At 63.3% G+C, this 22,682-nt stretch overlaps 1 protein-coding gene across 4 annotated transcripts in view; it reads left to right on the forward strand.

The window, feature by feature from the left end:
- SEPTIN9 (septin 9) overlaps positions 1-22,682 on the forward strand; it is a 149,093-nt gene that overhangs the window by 39,204 nt on the left and 87,207 nt on the right. The window contains exon 1 of one of the 4 annotated variants that reach the window (XM_030295747.1): positions 19,151-19,243. The exons of 2 other annotated variants lie outside the window; for them this stretch is intronic. In XM_030295747.1, coding sequence (XP_030151607.1) covers positions 19,189-19,243 — 55 coding nt within the window. In that variant the 5' untranslated portion in view covers positions 19,151-19,188. Of the gene's footprint in view, positions 1-19,150; positions 19,244-21,587; positions 21,691-22,682 lie in introns of those variants that run through there. One more of the 4 variants, XM_030295745.1, reaches the window with a different exon arrangement.

The raw sequence follows: 22,682 nt of genomic DNA on the forward strand, positions 1-22,682 counted from the left end.
TGCCCTCCGGGCGGGGACGTTGGCCAGCGGGCCATCCTCGCTCAGGTCCTGGACGGGTCCTGAGGCCGTCGTGACAGTGGCCACGAAGCGGGGGTTCAAACAGCGGACACGTATTCACTCGCGGTTCCAGAGGCCAGAAGTCCAAAGTCAGAGTTGGTTTCTTCTGGAGGCCGGGAGAGAGAAGCGTCCCCGTCGTCTCCCTGTTTCTGGTGGCTGCTGGTGGCCTTCCTGGGCTTGTAGACACCTTGCCGCGGTCTTGCCTCCTGCTGCGGGTGGCTGTCTCCCCGAGCGCCTCTGTCCACCAGCGCCGCTCCTTTCTCTTACAAAGACACCTGTTCTTACTGGATTAGGCCCCACCCTGATCCAGGACGCCCCCATCTTACTTCGATCACATTTGCAAAGATGCAGTTTACAGATAAGGTCGCTTTCACGGTCCTGGGCGTTACGGCTTCGACAAACCTTTTTGGGGTCTCAGTTCAAGCTACAACAGGCCCTTATCTGCAGACGGGCCTCTCCAGGGCTCAGCCGTGAAGGAGGTTGTGGGTGGACGAGTGAGAGCCCCGGGGTGGGGGTGGGGGGACCTGCGTGGCCAGGGAGGGCTTGGAGCAAAGTCAGGGCAGGGGAGGGGAGGGGGCTGCGGGGTTCTCTGGACAGGAGGCACCGAAAGAGAAGAGCTCTAGGGACACTGCCTGGCTCAGTCAGAAGCGTGCGCGACTTGATCTCAGGACGGTGGGTCCGGGCCCCACGTTGGGTATAGAGATTACTTGGAAAAAAGAAAAGAGAGCTGCAGTCACTGTGTTCGAATAGTTGGGGGGGGGGTGGTGTCACGGAGAAGGAGGAAAGGACTTAGTCTGAGTTCCTCCCCAATGCACTGCTGGTGTCAGAAGTACAGCTTCACTCATTACATAAAGAGGTGCTTTGCCCACAACCTGGATTATCTGACCGTGGAGCAGGCCAGTTTGCCAAGTAGTGAGTTCCCCATGCCTCGAAGTATTCAAGCAGGGACCGTGTAACGACTGTTCAGGAAAGCTGGAGAGAGGACCTCTGAGGTCGAGACCAGGGGTCCGTTATTTTTACGAGGACTTGAATTTCAAAATGTAATGATGTGGGGAACATGCCTAAGAGGGGGGCCCTCCGCTCAGGCCCTCCACCTTCTGCTCTGTCTTTGGGGCTGGGGACCGGGCCGGGCTTGATCCTACAGCGCTTCCCCCCACCCCGCCCCGGCATCTGTCTGTGGCTGTCTCTGGTTCCTACGGAAACAGAGCCTCCGCCCTGTGGCCCACCTGCCGGAGCCCAGACGTCATCATGAAGCAGACGGTCACACGTGTGTGTGGACACATGCCTTTGTGTTGCACGTGGGGGTCCCTGGTGCCGGCCCCCAGCATCTGCCGCTCTCCTGGGTCTCAGGCAGCATTCGAGAACACCGGCTCTGCTGCTTGCCATATGCCAAGCTCTGTTTTAAGCACGTAGTAACGCGTGTCGTGTTTGGAAAAAGTTTCTTTTTTTTGTTACTTATTTAGCAAACCTATAACGTTTGTTTTTGTGCCAGGCACCGTTGCAAGCACTTTACCAGTATTAACGCATCTCCTTTTTTAAAAAGTTTTTTAACGTTTATTTATTTTTGAGACAGAGGAAGAGAGACAGACACGGAGTCCGAAGCGGGCTCCAGGCTCTGAGCTGTCAGCACAGAGCCCGGCATCGGGGCTCGAACTCACGCGCTGTGAGATCGTGACCTGAGCCAAAGTCGGACACTTAACCTACTGAGCCCCCCCAGGCGCCCATAATTCCAATATATTAACACGTTTCATTTCATGGTGATCCTTCAAAGAAGGTAATGTTATCCCCATTTTATGGATGAAGAAACTGAGGCACAGAGGGGTACAGGGACTCGCCCAAGACCTGCCTCTCTCCCTTATGCACACTCGCACCCATTCAGACACGCTCTCACACAGTTGCTCTGGGGTGGCTATTCATTCCCCTCTGACATGACGCGGGTCTCTTGAACGGCCAGGGCCCTGGTCAGGGTCTGGGTCTCACCTTGGCCTTGTTCTGCTGTGGACATTGAGGGGCATTCCTGTGGCCTCACCCCTGTGGTCTGGCCCATCTCCCAGGAGCTGGATGTCCCCCATGGCCCTGGCCCAGCCGGGAGGGAGGGCTGAACGACTCATTCCTCCCTGGAGGTCGAGGTCAGGTTCAGACCCCCTCCGGCAAGCCCCTCCTACAACCGCTCTGCTAGCTGCTCGTGGGCCCAGGCTCCCGGCAGCTGTCAGGGAAGGAAATGACACTTGAGCCTCCGGGAAGCTTTGGGAGAAGCAGGTGTGGGACGTGCGCCTCCTGCCGCCATTTCCCTGCCCCTGAGGACGGGCATGGGTGAATGACCACTCGAACGTTGCCCCGGGGAGTACACAGGCATGATGCCAGCTTGTCACCCATCTGTCAGCGGGGAACTGGTCTAAGTCCTCCGGGCTGGCCACCCACCCGACCCGGGCCGGTGCCGGATGCCCACAGACATCGTCGGGTCATCTCGCCGGGACCTGGCGTTTCACAAGGAGGCTGAGGCTCAGAGATGTTGAGAAACTGGTCCAGACCCCACCTGCTAATAGCTTAGCCGAGCCGGGATTTCTCATGCGAGCCGTGCGACTCGAAAAGCCCAACTTCTTCCTATAACGTCAGGTCCAGGAAGGGATCAGGATGTTTTTCCTTGAGCTGATCTGTCAGGTGCTCTGTGCTGCCTGGCTCGTTGTAGCTGCTCAATAAAATGCTGAACCGACGGGCGGGTGCTCCCCCGTTGACCCGCAGGACTGAGAGCTGAGGGCTTTGACCCAAATGCCTGCCTCTAATCCTTTGCCCAGCGTCTCCCTCTGGGGTATGTGACCTTGAAAACAGGGACCCTCCCGTCGTGCCTCGGGCGGCGTCTCGGAGTGGCGTTAGGAGAGCAGCTGGGGATTACCCGCGCCCTGTGGCTGGCGGGCTGGGCACCAGATTCCTGGCACGGATGTGTGGGTGACTGTCAGCCACCTGTGTGCGAAGAGCTGCGCGTGTAGGGCTTGTGCAAACGCCCCGCCCCCGCCCCCCGGCACAAGCCCCCTGGGCGGCTGCCAAGATTCTGCTCTGGAACCTTGGCCAACGGGGCGGGGGGGGGGGGGGGGTCTTGCCTCGTGTCCTGGCCGTCGTGGCTGTCGGTTTAGGTCCCAGGGCTGTGTGCAAAGAGCCTGAACGTGGATCGTGGGTCATGCATGCATTCGCTGCTTCTCCCTGGGGCATCCTAGGCGGAGACCCCCGCCCCATGCACGGTGGCTGCGGCATCTGAAGGCCCTTCCACGGTGAAGGACTTAACGTAGGACCCACGCATGCACGGTGGGGTTTAGGGGCACTAAGCCCTCTTCCTCCCCGGCAGGGCCCTGCGCGCCTATCCTCAGAGGCAGCATCTGGATCTTGGAGTAAGGCCGGGTGGGTGGGGTCCCCCTGCCAGGGAGGGCGTTCCTACGCCGGGACGCGATGCCACGCACGTAGGGGCTCCAGCGTGGGTGGCCAGGACGGAGGTGCCCGGGAAGCCTCACCCGGCACAGCCGGGTAGCATCCTGGCCCCATTCAAGCCTGGCGAATGCCCGCCACGCGCCACACGGCGCCTCCCGAACATCACAGGGGCCGCGCACCAGGCCCGGCCTCCGGTCTGGGCTCCCTGGCCTCTGGAACCTTCTGCGAGGACTCGGAGCCAGAGCCCCTGCTGCCCTTGATCGCGTTTAGGTCCATGAGGATGGGCGTGGGGGCGGGCTGCGTTCACGTGCCAGCTTCTCCACTGACACCTGGGCCTGGGCAGGCTCCCGCCTTCCTCGCGCCTCTGCCGTCCGTGGAGAGATTGGGGGACGGAGAGGCCCCCTCGTGGCATTAAAGGGGGTGATGGCGTAGGTGGTAATTAACAGTAATCGTAAGTGTGATAAGTGTAATGGGGTGCAGGCACCGGCCCTCCCTCAGGAAGCAGCTCCTCCTCCTTCTGGTTTTCTCTGCCCTCCTTCCCCTCCCTCCCTCTCCCCCTCCCCCTCTCCTGCCCCTCCCCTCCCTCCTCCTTCTGCTCTTTCTTCTCTCCTTCTTCTCCACCTTCTTCCTCTTCCCTCTTCCCTCTCCTCCGCCTCCTCCCCTCCTCCCCCCTCCCTCCTCTCCCCCTCCCTCCCTCCCCCCCCTCCCTCTCCCCCTTCCCCTCTCCCCCTCTCCCCTCCCCCTCCCTCCCCTCCCCCCCCCCTCCCCTTTCCCCCCCTCTCCCCCCCTCCCCCCCCCCCCCCTCCCCCCTCCCCCCCCCCCCCTCCCCCTCCCCCCCCCCCCCTCCCCCCCCCCTTCCCTCCCCCCCCCCCCCCCCCCTCCCCCCCCCCCTCCCCCCCCCCCCCCCCCCCCTCCCCCCCCCCCCCTCCTCCCCCTCCCCCCCCCCCCCCTCCCCCCTCCCCCTCCCCTCCCCCCCTCCCCCTCCCCCCCCCCCCCTCCCCCCCCCCCCCCCCCCTCCCCCCCCCCCCCCCTCTCCCCCCCCCCCTCCCCCCCCCTCCCTCCCCCCCCTCCCCCTCCCCCCCCCCCCCCCCCCCCCCCCCTCCCCCTCCCCTCCCCCCCCCCCTCCTCCCCCTCCTCCCCCTCCTCCCTCCTCCTCCCCTCCCCCTCCCCTCCCCCCTCCCCCTCCCCCCCTCTCCTCTCTCCTCCCCCTCCCCCTCTCTCCCTCCCCCTCTCCCCCTCCCTCCCTCCCCTCCCCCCTCTCCCTCTCCCTCCTCCTCCCTCCTCCCCCCTTCCTCCTCTCCTCCTCCCCCTCTCCCCTCCCTCCTCCCCCTCCTCCCTCCCCCCTCCTCCTCCTCCCCTCCCCATCCTCTCCTCCTCTCCTCCCCCTCTCGCCGCCCGCCTCCCCCTCTCCCTCCTCCCCCTCCTCCCCCTTCCCTCCTCCCCCTCCTCCCCCTCTCCCTCCTCCCCCTCTCCCTCCTCCCCTCCTCCCCTCCTCCTCCCTCCCTCTTCCCCTGTTCCTCTCTCCCTCCTCCCTCTCCCCCTCCCCCTCCCCCCCCCATCCTGCCCCTCCTCTCCCTCCCTGCTCTTTCTCTCGCTTCCTTCTCCACTTTCTTCCTCTTCCCTCTTCCCTCCTCCCCCTCCTCCCCCTCCCCCACTCCCCCTCCCCCACTCCTCCTCCCCCTCCCCCCCTCCCCCCTCTCCCTCCCCCCTCCTCTCCTTCCCTCCCCCCTTCCCCTCCTCTCCCCTCCCTCCCCCTCCTCTCCCACTCCCTCCTCCCTCTCCCCACCTCCCTCCTCCCCCCTACCCCCCTCCCCTCCTCCCCCTCCCCCCTCTCCCTCCCCCCTCCTCCACTCCCTCCTCCCCCTCTTCCTCCTCTTCCTCCTCCCCCTCCCCCTCCCTTCTCCCTCCTCCTCTTCCTCCTCATCCCTCTTCCCCCTGTTCCTCCTCTCCCTCCTCCCCCTCCTCCTCCTCCCCCTCCCTCCTCCCCCTCCTCCTCCTCCCTCCTCCCCTCTCCCCTCCCTCCTCTCCCCTCTTCCTTCTCCTTTCCTCCCTCCTCCTCCCCGTCTCCTTTTCCCCCTCCTCTCTTTCCTCCCTTCTCCTTTCCCTCTCCCTCCTCCCCCTCCATGCACTACCACTAACACTACAGTTTGCTGTCCCCCACGGCCCCCTCCATTCCTGTCTTCTGTCTGATTCTCCAAGTGGGGACTCCAGCACAGAAAGGCGCTGTCCCCCCGGTGGGCTCCCTCCTCAGCCTCTTCTCTGTCCACCTTTGGCCTGCCGTGGGCTAGGGCGCAGCCTCAGGGGACACAACCCCAGCAAGGGGCTCCGGGACCAAGGGGTCAGGGCCAGGACGGAACCCTGTGAGGAGAGGGGTAGGCGCCACGGGAGGGGAAGCTAGTGAGACAGTCCCTAGTGCTTTATTTATGACTTAGGATGTTTGCGGCGTGACCGGAGCCTAGCTGAAGAAGCTGTTGGCCGGCTGTCCAGAAGTGTCCGCTGGGTGGCTGGACCAGGCTGTTGGGGGAATGCCCCGGGCAGGCAGACAAGGAAGGCATGGGGGCAGAGGCTGACGTTTGCTTGGCATCGGTCGTGTGCCAAGCGCTGAGCCCAGAAGGGCGGAAGGAGAGCCGGCATCTGGGCTGGCCCCCACCCCCCCCACCCCCAGGACCTTCCAGGTGCACGTGGGGAGAGGAGAGTCAGGACTGAGAAGCAAGAGCCTTTAAACCTCTAAGGGACACGCTCAATCAACATCCCTCTTTCGATCTTCAGAAGGAGACAGGAGAGGCATCCAGGCTCGCAGGCTGCGTCCTAGCACGTGCTCTGTTCGGCGGGTCTGCCCCCGCTCCGACAGCTGCCGTGGCTCCCTGTACCCCCCCCCCCTTCCTCCAGACGCGGATCGTGAGGGTTGTCAGACGCGCGGCGGAGCCGGGAGCAGTTTACGGTGCCCACCCACACTCCTGTCCCTCAGGTTCCGCCGCTGACGCCGAATCAGGCTTGCTCTATCACCTCTCTGTCCATCTGTCCATCCTTCCGTCCGCCTGTAGGCTCACCGTATTGTTCTCTCTGCCGCGTTTCAAAGTAAGGCGTGATCACCCCAGTTACCCGCAGGATCATCTCACTCTCGGAATTTCTCACCGACTACCCACTGCTTGTGCTCGGCCGGGGCCACCCATTCTGCAGCAGGGGCGCGGCGGGGGGAGCTGGAGCCCAGGCCCCAGTCCTGGCTCTGTCGCTAACAGCTGCGCGACACTCCGCAAACCATTCTGCTCCTCTAGGTCCGGCTGCAGACGGGGCCCCACTAGACGTTATAGGTAATGAGAGCTACCGATCACCAAGTTCCCATTTTTTTAAAAAATTGCTTTTTTGGGGCGCCTGGGTGGCGCAGTCGGTTAAGCGTCCGACTTCAGCCAGGTCACGATCTCGCGGTCCGTGAGTTCGAGCCCCGCGTCAGGCTCTGGGCTGATGGCTCAGAGCCTGGAGCCTGTTTCCGATTCTGTGTCTCCCTCTCTCTCTGCCCCTCCCCCGTTCATGCTCTGTCTCTCTCTGTCCCAAAAATAAAATAAACGTTGAAAAAAAAAAATTTAAAAAAAAAATTGCTTTTTTAACGTGTCTTTATTTTTGAGAGAGGAAAGAGAGACAGAGCGCGAGCCGGGGAGGGGCAGAGAGAGAGGGAGACGCAGAATCCGAAGCAGCTCCAGGCTCCGAGCCGTCAGCACAGAGCCCGACGCGGGGCTCGAACCCACGAGCCGTGAGGTCGTGACCTGAGCGGAAGTCGGACGCTTAACTGACCGAGCCCCCCAGGCGCCCCTACCCAGTTCCTCTTTCATGCCAGACCCTTACTGTCCCCAATCCCTTCAGTCTGGACATTGTCGTTCCTAACATACGGGGGAGTCAGTGAGGGCTCAGAGAGGTGAGAGGTAACTTGCCCTGCGGTCCTGCTACCCGGCGAATGGCCACGCGGCTCTGGACCCAGCCGTGTGACCCAGCGCCGAAGCCTCAGCCCCCGCCCGCGCTCTGAGGGCGTGCTCTGTCCCTGAAGTGGCCGATCCTGTTCCGTCCGGCACACATCTGACTGTTGGTGTTGGTGACCTCTCAAGATCTAGCTCAATACAGAACTTCGCAGAGCAGTCCCCAGGCTACTCTGGGCCTGACTTTACTCGGTGTCGCCTCTGCCCGATGTGGCTGTTTGTCCTCTGCCAAGCTCACACCTTTACGTTCCCATTCCGAATACCAAAACAAGCAAACAGAACAAACCGTGGGTGACCTAGGTGGTTCATTTTGCTCTGACTACATTTGTCGTATCAGACACTGCCAGGGGCTTGGGGCCTAAAGCCTAAGACCTCTGCCTTGCCTTCAAGGAGCTCCCAGACTGGAAGGAGGATGGGTACACGCTGCTATCAGTCAGGGAGCCGTCTGGCTGTGTAACAAAGACTGAAGCAACAAGGCTTATGCAAGAGAGAAATTCATTTCTCTCCCTCTTCCCAATCCAAGCGTGAGCAATCACGGTGGCCCAGGGCAGCGGGGACATGGCGTGTCCCTTCTTTGCTGCTCTGCTATCCTCAACGTGCGGCGTCCATCTCACGAAACAAGGCGGTTGCCCCGGCTCCTGCCATCACATCTGCACTCCAGTTAGGGGAGGGGAAGGGGCAGGAGTGTCCTGAAAGTTAGACACTTCAGCTCCCCTCCTGCGGGCCAGAACCTAGTCACAGGGCCACTGCAAGCAGCAAGGCTAACTGGGAAACGTATTCTTTCGTTGGGCAACCGTGTGCCCAGCTGAAACTTTTGTCACTATGGAAGAGAGGGAGATTAGATGTGATGAAGGGCACCTAGGGTCTGTGCCGCACACACCACTAGCCCCCTTTGCACGTACAGTCGGTGGCCGGTCGTGTGGCAGGGATCGCTCCGGGGAGAGGCGAGATTGGGGAAAAGTGACGTTTGCACGGAGCCTGCACGACGTCTTCAGGTCAGGAATGGCCGATGCTGGGCATAGGTGCCACCAGCCTCCTGTCCCGAGGCTGGGGCAGACGTCATCGCTCGATCATCCTAGCCGTCTCTCTCCCTGAGCCCCCGCGCAGCCTCGCAAACCTGCCTGCCTCACCCCGGTGGGCCGGTGACCGGGTTGGCTTGCCGGGTGAACCCCACCGGCCGCGGCTGTTTTGTGCCGCAAAAGGGCACCGTAGGCGCCTCACTGTCCCCAGAGAAGAAGAAGAACCTGGGGTTATGTGACAGTTAACGGCTAGCGGTGCGCACGACCCTCGCCAAGTCCGTGCTCAGTCACGTCGTGTCGGTAGCTCGGTAGCTCGAACCCGGCCTTGGTGGGGACCATTTACATCACGGCCATGGGCGAATGTTGTCAACCAGGCTCCCCACCCCCGGCCCCAGCCACTGGCCACCAGGGCAGGTCGTTAAACATTTAGCCGCAGGCCACTGCTTTAGCCCGGTCTGTTATCCTTTGGTGACAAGCGTCTTCCTGCAAGGTTTGCATACGGACCTCTGTTGTCATAGGGGGTCCGATCGCACAGCGCTCGCTTCCTTTTGGAGATCCCGGGGTCAGCGTTCTGAACGTCCGTTCGTCCTGCGCAGAAGGAGGTTCGGGGGGCCTGCTGGGTCGGCACCGGCTGCCGTTGTGTTCCGGGTGACCGCAGCTGTGCGGGTGGGACGGGCGCCAGGGAAGCCGTGTGGTCCTGAGATCGTGGGTTCCCCGATGGGACTGCGGCGCTGGACGATTCCTCGACCGACGATCTAGATTATTCATGACCGAGGGGGAGCCTCTGCACCCCGGGCCTCGCACACGCCGCCGGCCCAGAAGACCACATGTGCCCCATGGGCTCCGGCGGCGGGGTGGGCCAGGGGCCTGGGGGGGGGTGCTGACATCCGGTGAGTCGCTGGCCTCGGAATGCCCGCGGTTACCTCCTCGGGAACGGTGCCCGCGGGACCAAAGGCTCCGCTTGGGTTCGCGCCCGTCTGTTCTCCACTTGTGCTGTGGCTTTGGCCAGCCGGGCGGATTCCCTGCCCCGCCCTGCCCCTGGGGCTGTGCAGCTCCAGATGTGTGCTCCCCTGGGCAGGGATGGCGGGCCCGGGGCCAGGTCTGCGGCCACGTGGCTGGAACAAGCCCCAGAGATCCAGACTCCACGGTCTCTGGGACCAGTGTAGACGTGGCCCCCTCTGGAACATTCCCACCCTGTCCCGAGGTGAGACGTCTGTCTCTGCTGGAGAACAGCTGTCAGGAGGAGGTGGCCCATCAGGCCGGCAGGGTGGCGGGGCCCCCGACACGGCGATGCTCACCACTTCCTCCTTCCTCTGGCTGTGTCCTTTTCCGTGGCAGGGGAGGACTGTCGCTTCCCCAGGCTGGTTCCCTCCTCCGCGAGCCCCACCTCCTGATGTCCACCGCCTGGCTTCCTCCTCCAGCCGTCCGGGGTGCCCGTCACTGGGAAAACCCACGGGAGGGTCTGGGAAGGAGTCCCTCCACCCAGGGGTTCCAGGGAGGCTCCTCAGAAGCGGCACCTGAGCTGAGTACCTGAAGGCTCGAGAATGAGCCGGGCCGAGGAGGGTGGGAGGGCCTCTTGGGCAGAGGGAACGGGAGAGAACAGGCACAGATCTGTGACACTGGCTTGTCCGGGACCTGGCAAAGCGGGGCGGGAGCAGAGAACGTGGAGACGCACGGGGACAGGAGGCAGGAGCGGCTGGTGCAGACGGAGGGCCAGGGACAGCCTCGCGGACCCCCTCGCCGTATTCAGCAGGTGACGGGTCACATGCGCATTCTAGAAGGGGTGTCCCACTGGCAGCTTCGAGTCAGGCTGGGAGTACCGGGCACCCCGAGCAGGGAGGCCGGCCTGCAGCCTGCACGCTTCCTCCCTGGAGCCCGCGGCCAAGTGCACGAGAGCGCCTGAGCGTCAGTGTTAATGCGGGACCGTGACGCCCCGAAGCTGCCTCTGATTGGTGCCGTCCCAGAGCACCAGCGCGACAGCATCTTGTTCCTGTCCTCCCTGGCCAGGTCCACATTGGTTCGCCCCTTCAGCTCCCCATTTGCAGGGATCTCCAGGAAGACTGTCTGTCCCCAAACGGGCAGGGCCACACAGCTGCCCGGGTGCCCAAGGAACCTTCTGCTTGCTTCAGGGGCCCCAGATGTACAGTCGGGGGGGGGGGGATGTGGCTCTGTGCTGGGCGGCAGCCTTTGTCCTTTGTCCTGGTCTGTCTGCTCACAGCCCGGCCAGAGCTGGCGTCCCCCTGGTCGGGGCCCTCAGCCCAGCCTTGTCATCTTGGCAAATGACTCAGGCTGGGGGTTGGGGGCGGGGGGAGAGCACCAGGCGGGGTGTGTTAACAGCAAACCCATTACGTCCCCGTTCCTGAGGTCACTTCACACGAGGGACAAATGGTTCATTGAGGTTGCTGTGGCTGCCGGCTGGCCCCAGCAGCAAGGGCGCTGGGGAGACTTCATTATCCAGGACAGCAATACCAGATTGTCGGGAGGGGGCCCAGCCGGCCTCCCTCCGCCACGGAGCCTTCTGTCCCCAAGGCTCTGGGCCAAGACCGTGAGGGTGCGTCTCAGGTACGCTGTGGCACGGGGGCCACCCTCCCCCCCTCGGGGGTCACGCCGGGCAAGGGGCGCCGCTGGTGGTACGGAACCCTCTCTCAGTTCGTGGCGGGCAGGAGAGGGTGGAAAACCCAGCCCGCAGGGAGCCCCGTGCACCTTTTGGCTACTGACGCCGGTCCCTTCGTCCGCCAGACGTGCTCGGGTGTCTCCTTCGGGAGCTGGCTGTCTCCTCCTTTTCTTCGCCGTCCTCCCGTGGAGGTGCAGGGAAGGCGACACGTGGTCCGAGATGCTCAGTGGAAGCAAGGAGGCGGCAGCGACATGGGAGAGGCCGGGGCTGGGGACCTGCCGGTTCAAGAGTCTGTCCCGAGATACGCGTGGCTTCCCTGCTGAGCCCACAGCCGCCTGCTACGGACCGTGGAGGAGGCGCCCAGCCTTCTCCCCTCTCGCCCTGACCCTGGGCTTACCCCCTGGGGGGAGTTCTGGAGCCGCCTCCGGCTTTGCAGCCCTGGGCTTACAGGCTGGCTTCTGGGGACGTTTCCCCACGGTGACCGTTTGATGGAAAGCCAGTTCTCTTCCAGGTCCCAGAGCAAGCCCTGATCTTTCCCTTGCAAGCTTCTGCAGTCAGGTTTCTACCTTTGCCAGGGACGCATGAGAGCTGATGTCCCCCTGGGAGCCCCCTCCTGGGGGGCCGGCGTCTCAGCCCCTTTCTCGAAATTTCTACGGCCATCTCTTTTTTAAGCAGCCCCAACTGGACGAAGATAGAGGAGGCAGCCGAGAGGCACTGAGCTGCCCGTCACCGGAGGTGGGCGCATGGGCGTTTAGGGGGCGGGCACGGAAGGGGGATCCCAGCAAGAGCTGTGCACGCCGCATGTGCCCCGGAGACCCTCAGAAAGGAGGGCGCAGGGAGGAAGGCTCCCCCTTTCCTGCCCTTCCTGTGCTGACGGCCACCTCTCCGAACCTCAGCGCGCTTTCCTCCCACCTGCTGGCCGTCTCCGGGGCAGCGGACGGGGACACTGTCAGGGCATGTGGCCGTAGTCCACGGCGGTAGGCGGACGGGCGGCTCCCTGGGGACGACGTCACCTCGGTCACGGCGGCGACTTTAAAAATAAGTTGGGCCGCAGAGGGCCTGTTGTTCTTTCTTCTCAGCTCAGATCCCGCTCAGATTCTGTTGTTCCTGCTGACGTGGAGCTCGGGCAGGCCGGTGACTCAGCCCTTGTCCCCACGCCGCCTCCGGCCGCCTAGCCCGCAGAGCAGGGTGCCTGCTTGAGAAAAGCGGCGAGGAGGTCGGGACGCCGAGGGGACGGCCTGTCCTCCCGGGTGTGTGTGGCCCAGCCAGGTGTCCTGGCAGCCCCGGGTGGACAGCCGCTTGCTGCTTCGAGGCTGGGTTGGTACCAGGCCGGCCACTCCTTCGAGGCCCCTTGTGTGACTCTGGAGCCACCGGGAGGGCAAGGGGGTGCCTCCGCATCAGCCGGGGCGCGAGGGATGCCGTGTGCCCCAGCCCGTCTCCGAACCTCTGACCGCAGACGGCTGCTAGCAAGTTGGGGAGCAACGGACCGTGTAAAGAGGGAGCACTCAGGACTAAAACATCCATCGCCGTCTTCCTCCTCCCGCTTCCTATCTGGGCGCTAACTCACCAAGCCCACGGCGGGGGCCCGGACGCCTGGGTTTGCCAACCGCAAGCCCATCGGGTGGGCCGAGGAATAAGTGACGTGCCTGAGCCACAAGCTAGGGTTCGGCCGGCGAGGAGTCGCCTTGGAGGGTCATGGTTTCCCACGAGTCTCCTGTCCCTCCGTGCGAGCGGCCGCTGCCCCTTCCTTGGCTCCCGTGGTCCCAGTGGTTTTTCGTGTCACTGCAGTAAAATTTACAAGTGAAACTGAAAACGGCGGGGCCGCGGGCCGAGCCAGAGGCTGGACGCGGGAGCACCTGTCAGCGGGGCTGGGGCGGGAGGCCTGAGAGCTTGCCCGGGGCCTGCAGACCAGCCGCTCCCTCCGGTGACTCGAAAGCCTGAATTTAGAAGAGTCCTACTTTGTTTAGAAAGCTCCCTGCCTCAGAGATAAGGCCCAGGCTGCCGTGGTCAGGGTTCGCTGTAAATTTTCTGAACAAAGCAGGCCGGGGCGATAACTGGGGAGTCTGGGGAACAGATTAATCATGTGCTAAGAAAACGGCATTCCCCTTTGAAGTGAAACCTTCTGGTTGCATTTAAGCAGCCGGGCAGATGGTGTAAGGGTGTTGTGTAACCTACGCACTGATTAAATGTCAGCCGTACCCACAGACAGGCTTCATGGGAAGATTCCAAAGCGGGCAGCCTCAGAGACTCCGCGGCCCGAAGCGTGGCCGCCGTCGGGGTCGCGGGGCGGTGGGAAGGGAGATGGGGTCCCAGAGCCTCGGGCCGGGTGCAGACGGCGCCCTGCCTGTCATCCTGACCGCCGAGCTGGGGAGGTCTGCACGGTGGCCGAGTGACTTCTGAATGTGCCCCGCTGTGGGCTGACTCCCTGTGAGGAGTCACCGCGACCCTGCCGTCCCGCGAAGGAGACTGAACTTTGCCATTCCAAAGGGATTGGATGCATTCTCGGGGAGTCCCCGGTTGTATGCCTGGAGGCAGGGAAGCAGCTTTGTCAGGCGGTCCCCTGGGGGGACCCTGGGATAGTGGTTCTGATATTTAAGACAGAAATGACAGACAGGGAACCAGCAGTGGGGGAGACCTGGGCGGGGAGACCTAGGGGATGCTCTCCGGGCAGAACAGCTAAGGCAAATGTCCTGGGGCAGAAGGCAGTGTGGAGGCCAAGGAGTAGGCAGGGCGGATAGGGCGTGTGGGACCTTGGCAACCCAGGGAAGGAGTTTGCACTTGTTTCTAAGTGTGAACAAGGCCATGGGAGGTGACGTCATCTGATCTTAAAGCCTCCTTGGGATCTGGATGGAGGGAAGCAAGAACGGAAGCCAGCAGGTGGGTCAGGAGGCTCCACAGGAATGCAGGGCGGAGAGCGACAGTGGGGGGACAGCCAACTCTTACGTTCTGAGCTATTTCGTGAGCTGGTCGTGCGACGCAGCCGTTATTGGAAACTTAATCACGTATCACGTAAAAAACAGAACTTAATATCTTATGGAAGATACAAAACAAAAAATAGATGTAACTGACTGCTTAAAATTAAATTACCCGGAATTACCGTATGATCTGGCAATTTCACTTCGGGGTAAATACGCAGAAGCATTAAAGAGGAACTCAAAGAGATAGGTGCACAACCCACGTTCTGTGCGGCGTTATTCACAGCAGCCCAGAAAGGTGGGAGCCGCCCAGACGTCCACTGATGGATGACTGGATAAACACAGTGTGGTGTGAATGTACCTACAATGGAACATTGGCCTTAAAAAGGAAGGAAATCCTGACAGACGATAACGTGGATGGGCCTTGAGGACATTGCGCTCAGTGAAATAAGCCAGGCACAAAGGACAAATACACTAAGGTTTCACGTGTAGGACTTTCCCTAGAGTAGCCACATTCACGGGGACAGAAAGCAAGACGGTGACTGCCATAGGCTGGGGGCGCAGAGGGGAAAACGGGGGGTTATGGTTTAACGGAAATAAGAGTTTCGGCCTGGGACGACGACAGCAGTTGTGGGGGTGGTTGGTGTTGACGGGTCTACAACAGCGTGATGTGCTTTAGTGCTCCTAAAAGTGGTTTAAGGGACGCCCGGGTGGTTCGGTCGGTTGAGCGTCCGATTTTGGCTCAGGTCACGATCTCGCGGTTGGTGAGTTTGAGCCCCGCATCGGGCTCTGTGCTGACAGCTCGGAGCCGGCTCAGAGCCCTCTCTCTCTGTCCCTTCCCCCTCTCCCCCCCATCTCTCTCTCTCTCTCTCTCTCTCTCAAAAGTAAACATTAAAAAAAAGTGGTTAAAATGATGAATTTTATGTTATGTGTATTTTAGCACCGTAACAAAATGCCCCCGTTAGGAACAAGTTGCATGATGAAATCATCCGTTAGACTTATATAATAGGAATTACTGACAAGTAATCGCCTCAAAGACGAAGGTAACGCATATATAGCACCCACACTTCCTAAGTATTTTATTACATTTTACTCTATCCTCTGTGTTCTGGAAGTCCACAACTTGCCTTATCTGTACTAGGAAATGCTATGCGGTGTTAAATGCGGGCAGGTTGTTAAACATTAGGGTTGCTCCGCCCGTGTTGGGGGCACTTGAGGTTAGAGGCAGCCTGGCCTGCAGATATCTTGGAGGTGGAAACTCACTGATGGCCTGGATGTGGGGGTGAGGGCAACAGAGGACCCGAGGGCGATGCCCGGACACTCGGCCTGAGCCGCTAGGTGGATGGTGCAACCATTTACAAAGATGGCGGCCTGAGGGAACTTGGGAGCTGTGGAAGGTCCGGCAGCCGATGGGTCCAAGGCTCTGGAGCTCGGGGAGGCCCTACTGTGCTCCAGGCCCAGGCAGAGCTGAGACCATGGGCCTTCGCCCTGGTCTATGAGGAAACAGATGGTCCACTTAACAGGGTGTCCTGTCCAAAGGCCCGGGGCGGGCGGGCAGGCACAAAGCCACTGTCCTCCCTCTGCTCCCCGATCCCCACACGGAGCCCGGGGTCATGGATACTGACTTCGAGCCAAACGGCTGTTTCCTCCCATCGATTTCCTCTCTCTTTTTCCCAAGGCTCATCCCACCGGGGCCTGACCTGTGGGGTTTCTCTTCCCATTTCCAGAAAGGCCTGAACTGGACTTCGTTTCACACCTTTCTTGCCCATCCCTGGCCCCCAGGTGTTCTTACTAAAACTTGCTGCTTGCTGTCCCACATGTCCCCAGCCCCCCCCCCCCCAGTCCCCCGAGGACTGCCACCTGCCCGGCAGCGTTCCTGACCTACAGCAGGTTTTGCGGTCTGTAGATCTCTTGGGGAGGCGTCGATGGGGTCAATGTCCGTAGAGTGTCTGGGGGCCACCATTATAAAGGACCACACGCGAGGAGCTTAACACAGCAGAAACGTTATCTCTAACGTTCTGGAGGCCAGAAGCTGGAAGCCAAGGTGTCAGCAGAGCCTTGCTCCCTCTGAGGGAAGACGCCTTCCTTGCCTCTTCTAGCCTCCCGGGTCCCAAGTGTTCCCTGGCTTGTGGCCACATCTCTCTGGGCTCTGCCTCTGACTTGCCATGGCCTTCTCTGCATCTCCTCCTTTTTGGTCTCTCATGAGGACACTTGTCATTGGATTTAGGGGCCAGCCTAACCCAGGGTGGTCCTATCTCGAGATCCTCCCCTTAATTATATCAGCAGAGATGCGCGTGCCGGATCAGGTCCCATTCCGAGGTTCAGGTGGGCGTGTGTTTTCAGAGCACCCACTATAGGGTCTCATGGGGGACCCGTGAGGTGGGTGGACCCTCCGCTGTCCCTCTGGTCACACCTTCCCCTCGGGCCAGGCCTACAGACAGTCTTGCCTTCTCCCGTGGTCTTAGAAGAGTGCGCCGTGACGGAACGCCGAGGCCTTACAGTTCTGTTTTTCTTGCCACCTTTCATCTCACCGTCCTCTCTCTGCTGCTGCCACCTTTCTCTGCCCAGCGTCCCCGCCAGGATTGCCCGTCCTGCCCCTGGCCTGGACCGTTCTGCCCCGAGGAGGGGGCTGGGGGCCCCTCACCTCCCCATAAGCATCAGGCCTCCTCAAGTCCTGGAGCTACAGGCTGGACACAGAGATCAGAGGTGATCACAGGCAGGGCTGAGACAGGGCCAGATGGATGATCCAAGCTGAGAAAGAGAAGGCCCAGCAGCGGGCCGGATTATCTTCGAGTTTGGAGAAGGTGCTTATTATGGGAAGGGTGGCGCCCAGCTGTTTCCCATCTCCTCCGAGGACAGAAAAAAGGAGGCACTAAACGATGTACAATTAGAGCAGCTGGTTAGATACAAGGGTGAACTTCCTGGCTGGGAGTGTGGCCAAGCGCTGGGTTGGGTTGCTGGAGGGAGTGTGGGGAATCTCCTCACCTGGAGGTGTCAGGGTTTGGCAACGGTAGCCCCAGCGTTTAAGCGAAGGCGGGGGGGGGGGGGGGCGGCCCGGATGGGCTCCCGAGCTCGGCCGTGCCGCCGTGGGGCGCTTTCTGGCCGCGGAGGTCGCTTCCCTCCTGCCATTGTCCTCTGCGTTCCCACAGGGGAGCGTTTGGGTGAGGCGGACACCCTGGCCGGGCTCCTCGAGGAGATAAGCCTAAGCCTGCTCGGCTCCGCTGCGAGTGGAAATGAATAATGCCCAAGAAGCCGCCCCTGTGCCAGTCTGGTGGTACTGGATGCCAGCTCTCCGGGAGAACAATCACGTGGGTGTGTCTGTGCTCGCCAGGTGCTTTTTATAAAAACGCTGGCCAGTAACGCTGTGGACCGGCGTCTTTCCAGGGGCCCGTGTGCTTAGCCCGTGCCTCACGGGTGGGGGACCCCCACTCCCAGACGCGGGACGGACAGGTGGCCCAGAGGGTTGGAAGCGGCCAGGGCTGGCGTGGGAACCATCCGGGGGCCATTAATGCCGCTGGTGACTCCGGTTTTGAACCCCGGGCTCCCAGGCAGATGACGGGGCCTGCGCCTCCGAAATGTCTGTGGTTTTGCACTTCCACATCCACAAACTCACTTGGTTGAAAATAGTTCAAAATATCCAAAGCATGAGGGAGGGAGTGACCGCTTTTCTTTAAAAAGAAAGGACTTGATTTCATCTCTTTGATAAAGGCCCCCCTGAACCTGGCGTGTTCTCTCAAAGAGGTGGGGAAGCACTGGGGTGGCAGGCGGGCCTCAGCGGATCTTTCAGAACCAGGGGTGTAGGGGCTGGGAGAGGAGTGGCAGTCACCAACCTGAGACCCAGGATGAGCTCTCGGGCGCTCAGATGCCACACGGAGGGGACGGTGGCCAGCCTGGAGGGTGTAGTGCCACCCGGCCTGACTTGGGACAGAGGTTCTGGGTCTAAGATAACAAGGGGGAGGGTGGACAGGAGCGCCCAACCAACCAGCCAGGGCAGTGGAAGGGAGGTCCCCTCCGCTGTAGGTGCCAGACCTGGAGGGCCCGTCCTGGTCTCGGGGGCTCTGTCGTGTTGCTTCTCAAGTTCCAACCCCTCGTGTTGTCCCCAGCCTCCTGGAGGACCTGCCTGCGCATTTAATCGGCGTTCGGGAATGGATGGGGAAGTGCAGAAGTTGTGTCCTGGAGGGCAAGGCCCCGCCCGAGGTCCAGAGGAGACGGGGAGACCCCTTGCCTCCCATTCCGGAACCCCTTCCTTCAGATCCTGTGAAATATCTCCGCCTTACCAGGGGGAAGACCGGGGTCTACGCTGGGCCACCAAGCAGGCCCTTAGTGTGGAGGCGGGGGGGTGGGGTGGTGGGCACACGTCCCTGGCCGTTGTGGCCCGGGCGCTCCTTCTTCCCTGCCCCACGCCCCCGGTAGACTGGCACCTTTTCTGTCACCCCGGGGGTGGTCGGGTGGGGGTGGGGAGTAGCCGGAGGGCCGGACCTCTCGCCTGGCCACGTGACTCCCGCGCTCGCCCCTCGCCCCGCGGCTCCGGGCCAACAGGCGGGGGTCCCGCGGCCCGCCAGCTCCGGCGCTTAACCCTTGCAGGCGCTGAGCGCGGGAAGGCGGCGGCGGCGGCGGCGGCGGCGGGCGGCGGTGAACTTTGTTTGGCTGCGTAAATAAAACCTCCCGCAGGAGGAACCCTGCGCCCCAGGGAAGGGGAGGAATCTCTTCCCCCCCTCGGCGCCGCCCCCGCGCCGCCGCCCGGCCCCCACATCCGCCCACATCTGGCCGCGGCGGGGCGTCCGGGGGGGAGGGGCCGGGCCGCGTCGGTCGCCGTCCCGGGGCGCGGGGCCAGGCGGGGCGGAGCGGGGCGCCGGGTCGCGCGCCCAGGACTCGGCCTGTCCCCGCGGCGGCCGCTCGGGCCCCAGCCCTCCACCACCCCCACCCCAGCCCCAGGCCTTGACGGGCGGGCGGAGCAGCCAGTGCGAGCCGCGGAGGCCGGGCCGGGTGCGGGAACCTGATCCGCCCGGGCGGCGGGGGCGGGGCGGGGCGGGGGCGCGGGGAGCCGAGGCCCGGCGCCCGCCCGCCTCCCCCATTCATTCAGCCGAGCCCGGGGGCCGAGGGGCGCGGGCGGCCAGCTCTGCTCGGCGGGAGCGCGGGCGCAGGGCCCGGGCCTCCGGGGCGCTTCCTCGCCGCCGCCCTCCGCGCGAGCCACCATGTCCGACCCCGCGGTCAACGCGCAGCTGGACGGGATCATTTCGGACTTCGAAGGTGGGTGCCGGGCGCGCGGAGGGGCCGGCGGGACCCCAGAGGGGGCGCCCTGCCGCCGCCCCCCCCCCCCCCCGCCCTCCCCGGTCCCGCGCCCTCGTCGCCTACGTGGAGGACCCGGTTCGGGGGACCGCGCGCCTCGGCGGGCCCCGCGCTGCCTCCCCGCTTCCTTCCTTTTATTGTATCTGCCCGAGCGGCGACAGCCCCCTCGAGGGCTCGAGGGGCGCCCGCGGCACCGGCCCGGGCGCGCGGCTCCCTCTCGGGGGTCACTCGGTCCCCTCCCTCCGGCGCTCCCCCGTCGGCCTTCGGGCCCCCGCGGCCCCGCGGCGGGTCGGGGAGCCCGTCCCCCGCCCCTGCGTCCTGCCCCGGGCGCCGCCGCCCTCCCCCACACCAGCTTCGGGGGGCCCGACCGAGTCGAATTCCGGCTGGGGGAGGCCGCCGAGCGGACACGGCCCGGGCCGGCGGGGTCTAGAGGGGGGCGCCCCTGGGGCCCCCATCCAGGCCTGGGGACACCCCCCCCTTCCGCCTACTGGGGAGTTGGGGCCTGCGTGCCGGTAGGGAGCGCCTTTTGGTCCCCTCCCCCCTTCGGGGTTTACAGAGTATGCCGAGACTTAGGGGGCTTTGCCCTCCGAGGGCGCGGGGCTTCCCAGCTCCGACCGTGTGTGTGTGTGTGTGTGTGTGTGTGTGTGTGTGTGTGTGTGTTGTGTGTGTGTGTGCGCGCGCGCGCGCGCGCTCGCGCGCGCCTTCGTGCGTCCTCGTGACTGCCTGTGGCTCTGCGTCCTGCGTCCTGGGGAGTAAATAAAGCGGTCGGGAGGGAAGCTCACACAATAGTCTTCGGCGCTCCTGGGGCCGGATTTCTGAGGGGCGGGCCTACCTCTGCTGGGACCTGGAGCCCACGCCCCTCGAAGGGGCTCCCGGCGGCCTCCGGCCGAGTCCTCCGGTGGGCCCGGCCTTGGGGAGGCTAGGCTGGAAGGAGTTTTGGACGTCCGGGTGCCAGGCCGAGCCTGGAGGTCGTCCAGCCACCGGGGGGCAGGGCCAGGGCTGGCATCTGAGTGTCCGGGGCTCTGCAGTACTCATGTTCCACCCGGGGTCAGCCGCGTCTGCGGGCGCGCTCCTGGGGACCAGAGTCTGGCTGGATCCCGAGCAGAGCCCTAGCGGCTGTGATTCGGGATTGGGTCTGGGCTGGCTTGAGCAGGGGTGTCAGGAGACAAGAGGGTTTGGGGTCTAGCGGCCGGCACACCCTTGCGGAGGACGCGCCCGCTGTTGGCTGACTCTGTAGTGGGAACACTCTTGTGATTCTGGCGCTGAGCACCGGGGGAACTAGGGGAGTTCCGGTTCAGCGGAGCCATGATGGCTTATACCCTGCTGTTTGGACATTTCGGGTAGCCGTGCTCATACTGGGGTCTCCCCACGTCTGCTTGCCCAGAGCGTAGCTCTCCTGCAGCCGCTGCCTTGGGACTCCCACTGTGGCACTTAGGGCGTTTCATCTCCTAAGTGTCCTGGTGGCAGAACCCGCCCCGTCTGGAGAAGGCTGCCCCCTTCAGGCCCCGCGCTGTGTGTACATTCGCCTGGTGGCCTGTGGGAGTTGGGTTGGCTTGCGAGATCCTGAGATGAAAACGGCCTGGCCAGGCGGGCTGGGATTTCTGGGGGCACAGCAGGGTTCCACCGTAGCCCCGAGGCCGGATGGGGAGGCGGAGACTTGGGGGTGGTGTGGTCCTACAGCTGTTACAGCACTTCTGCCTCGGGGTGCCCACGTGTAACTCCATCCTGACCCCGACCTGCCCCATCTGGAGATGCGGGCCGCCTCTGTGCTGCCTCCCAGGCGGCTTCTTGACCCTCTCATTTGGTCGGAGACAATGGCCTCATTGAGACCAGCCTGCTGCGACAGTTGGCGGTGTTGTGATTCCAGGGGGAGAGTTTTCGCTCTTAGGGACTCTCCGGTTCCGTGTGGTTCCGTGCGTGCACCGGTCCCCCTGCTGTGTGCTCTGGGCAGTCGAAAGTGCCCCAAAGGCACAGGAGTCGGTGTTAGAGCCCTCCCGGCTTCCGAGTGAGTGGAAGCGTGTGCTAGGGCTGTTCTCGCCCAGCTCGGGGACCGGAATGGCCTCCCTAAGTGCCCCCGGAGCTTGGAGTGGAGTGGGCGTTGGCGACTGGGCCTGGGGTGGATGGACGTGGGCCAGGAGCCGGCGGAGGAAGACCGTGGAAGACCCAGAGCTGCAGTGAGTGATACAATCTGGCAGAGCCCCGGCTGAGAAAGGTCGCTGTGGAGGAGGCAGACCTTGGGCGAAAGTCGGAATTCATTTGCGCAAGGAAGGAGAAGAGCATTTGGGTCCCGGGCGGCAAAGCACAAGTGGGGGAGGCCGGAATGAGCCGACCCATTGGAGAACGGGGCACGAGAAGGGGCCCTTTGGAGCGGATCGGAGGGCCAGGCGTGCCCGCCGGGAGTTCGGACGGTCCTGGGGAGGGAGGCAGCCGCGTAGAGCCGGGGGAGCGCCGGTGTGTGTCCGTGGGGCTGCCCACGTGCCGTCTGGGTTTCTGCAAGGTAGGACGAGGGGGGTGGGGAGGGCACCGCCGGCCCCGCAGCAGTCACTGCGCCCTGATAGTTCTGGGGCCGTCGGAGAGGGCAGGTCGCCAGGCACGTGCTCACTGCCGAAGAACAGAAGCTCCAGGGGCCGCCGCCAGAGCCCGGCCGGTCGGGAGCCGTGGTGATGCTGGCCGTGGTTTTCGGTCCTAGCAGGCTGGAATCCTGCGGGGCGGCCAGAGGGCCCTCGTCGGTGTCTTTGGGAGTTTGGAGCTAGTGAGCCGTCTAGGCCAGGGCAGAGGGGAAGGCTCCCGTTGTGGGGTGCCGGGCGGGTGTCCGGGGCAGGCAGAGAGCTGCCCCGGGTGGGTGTGCCGGGTGTGCGGATCTGCGGATGCCCCGTGTCCAGGGCACGTCTGCCCCCTGCCCTGGGCAGCAGCACCCTTCTCTCTTTGGCTCTGTCACCTGGTGGAGGTGAGGTGGGGATTCAGCCCGTCTTCTGTCGTGGATGTGTGTGTCAGGTTCGCGTCTGCCCCGGGCACTGAGGGGGCGGCAGTGCCCTTCGTGGGCGTGCACCTCCCACCCTGGCCTTTCCTTTTTGAAGGGTGAACTCAGAGTTCTCTGGAGGACCCCATATAGGGGCAAGAAAAGGATTCTGTGTTTTGCTCTTGTGATTTTTTTTTTTTTTTAGAGAGTTTTGTTCCCTATTCACCCTCCCCCCTGTGAAAGTAGGCCTGGAGGTGACCTCAGCGCCCCAAGCGATCGGGGGGGGGGACAGGAGGGGCGGCTCCGTCCCCGATCTCGCTCCGGGTCGGTGGACGGAGCAGTTGGACAGGCCGTTCTCGAGTGAGAGCGGGGCCAAATCTGTTATCGTGAAGGCTGTTACGGCTCCGGCCTTTGTGTAACAAAGCCCTTCCGAGTGCCAGC

Source organism: Lynx canadensis, chromosome E1 (genome assembly GCF_007474595.2).
Source record: "Lynx canadensis isolate LIC74 chromosome E1, mLynCan4.pri.v2, whole genome shotgun sequence".
In the NCBI taxonomy this organism is placed as follows: domain Eukaryota; kingdom Metazoa; phylum Chordata; class Mammalia; order Carnivora; family Felidae; genus Lynx; species Lynx canadensis.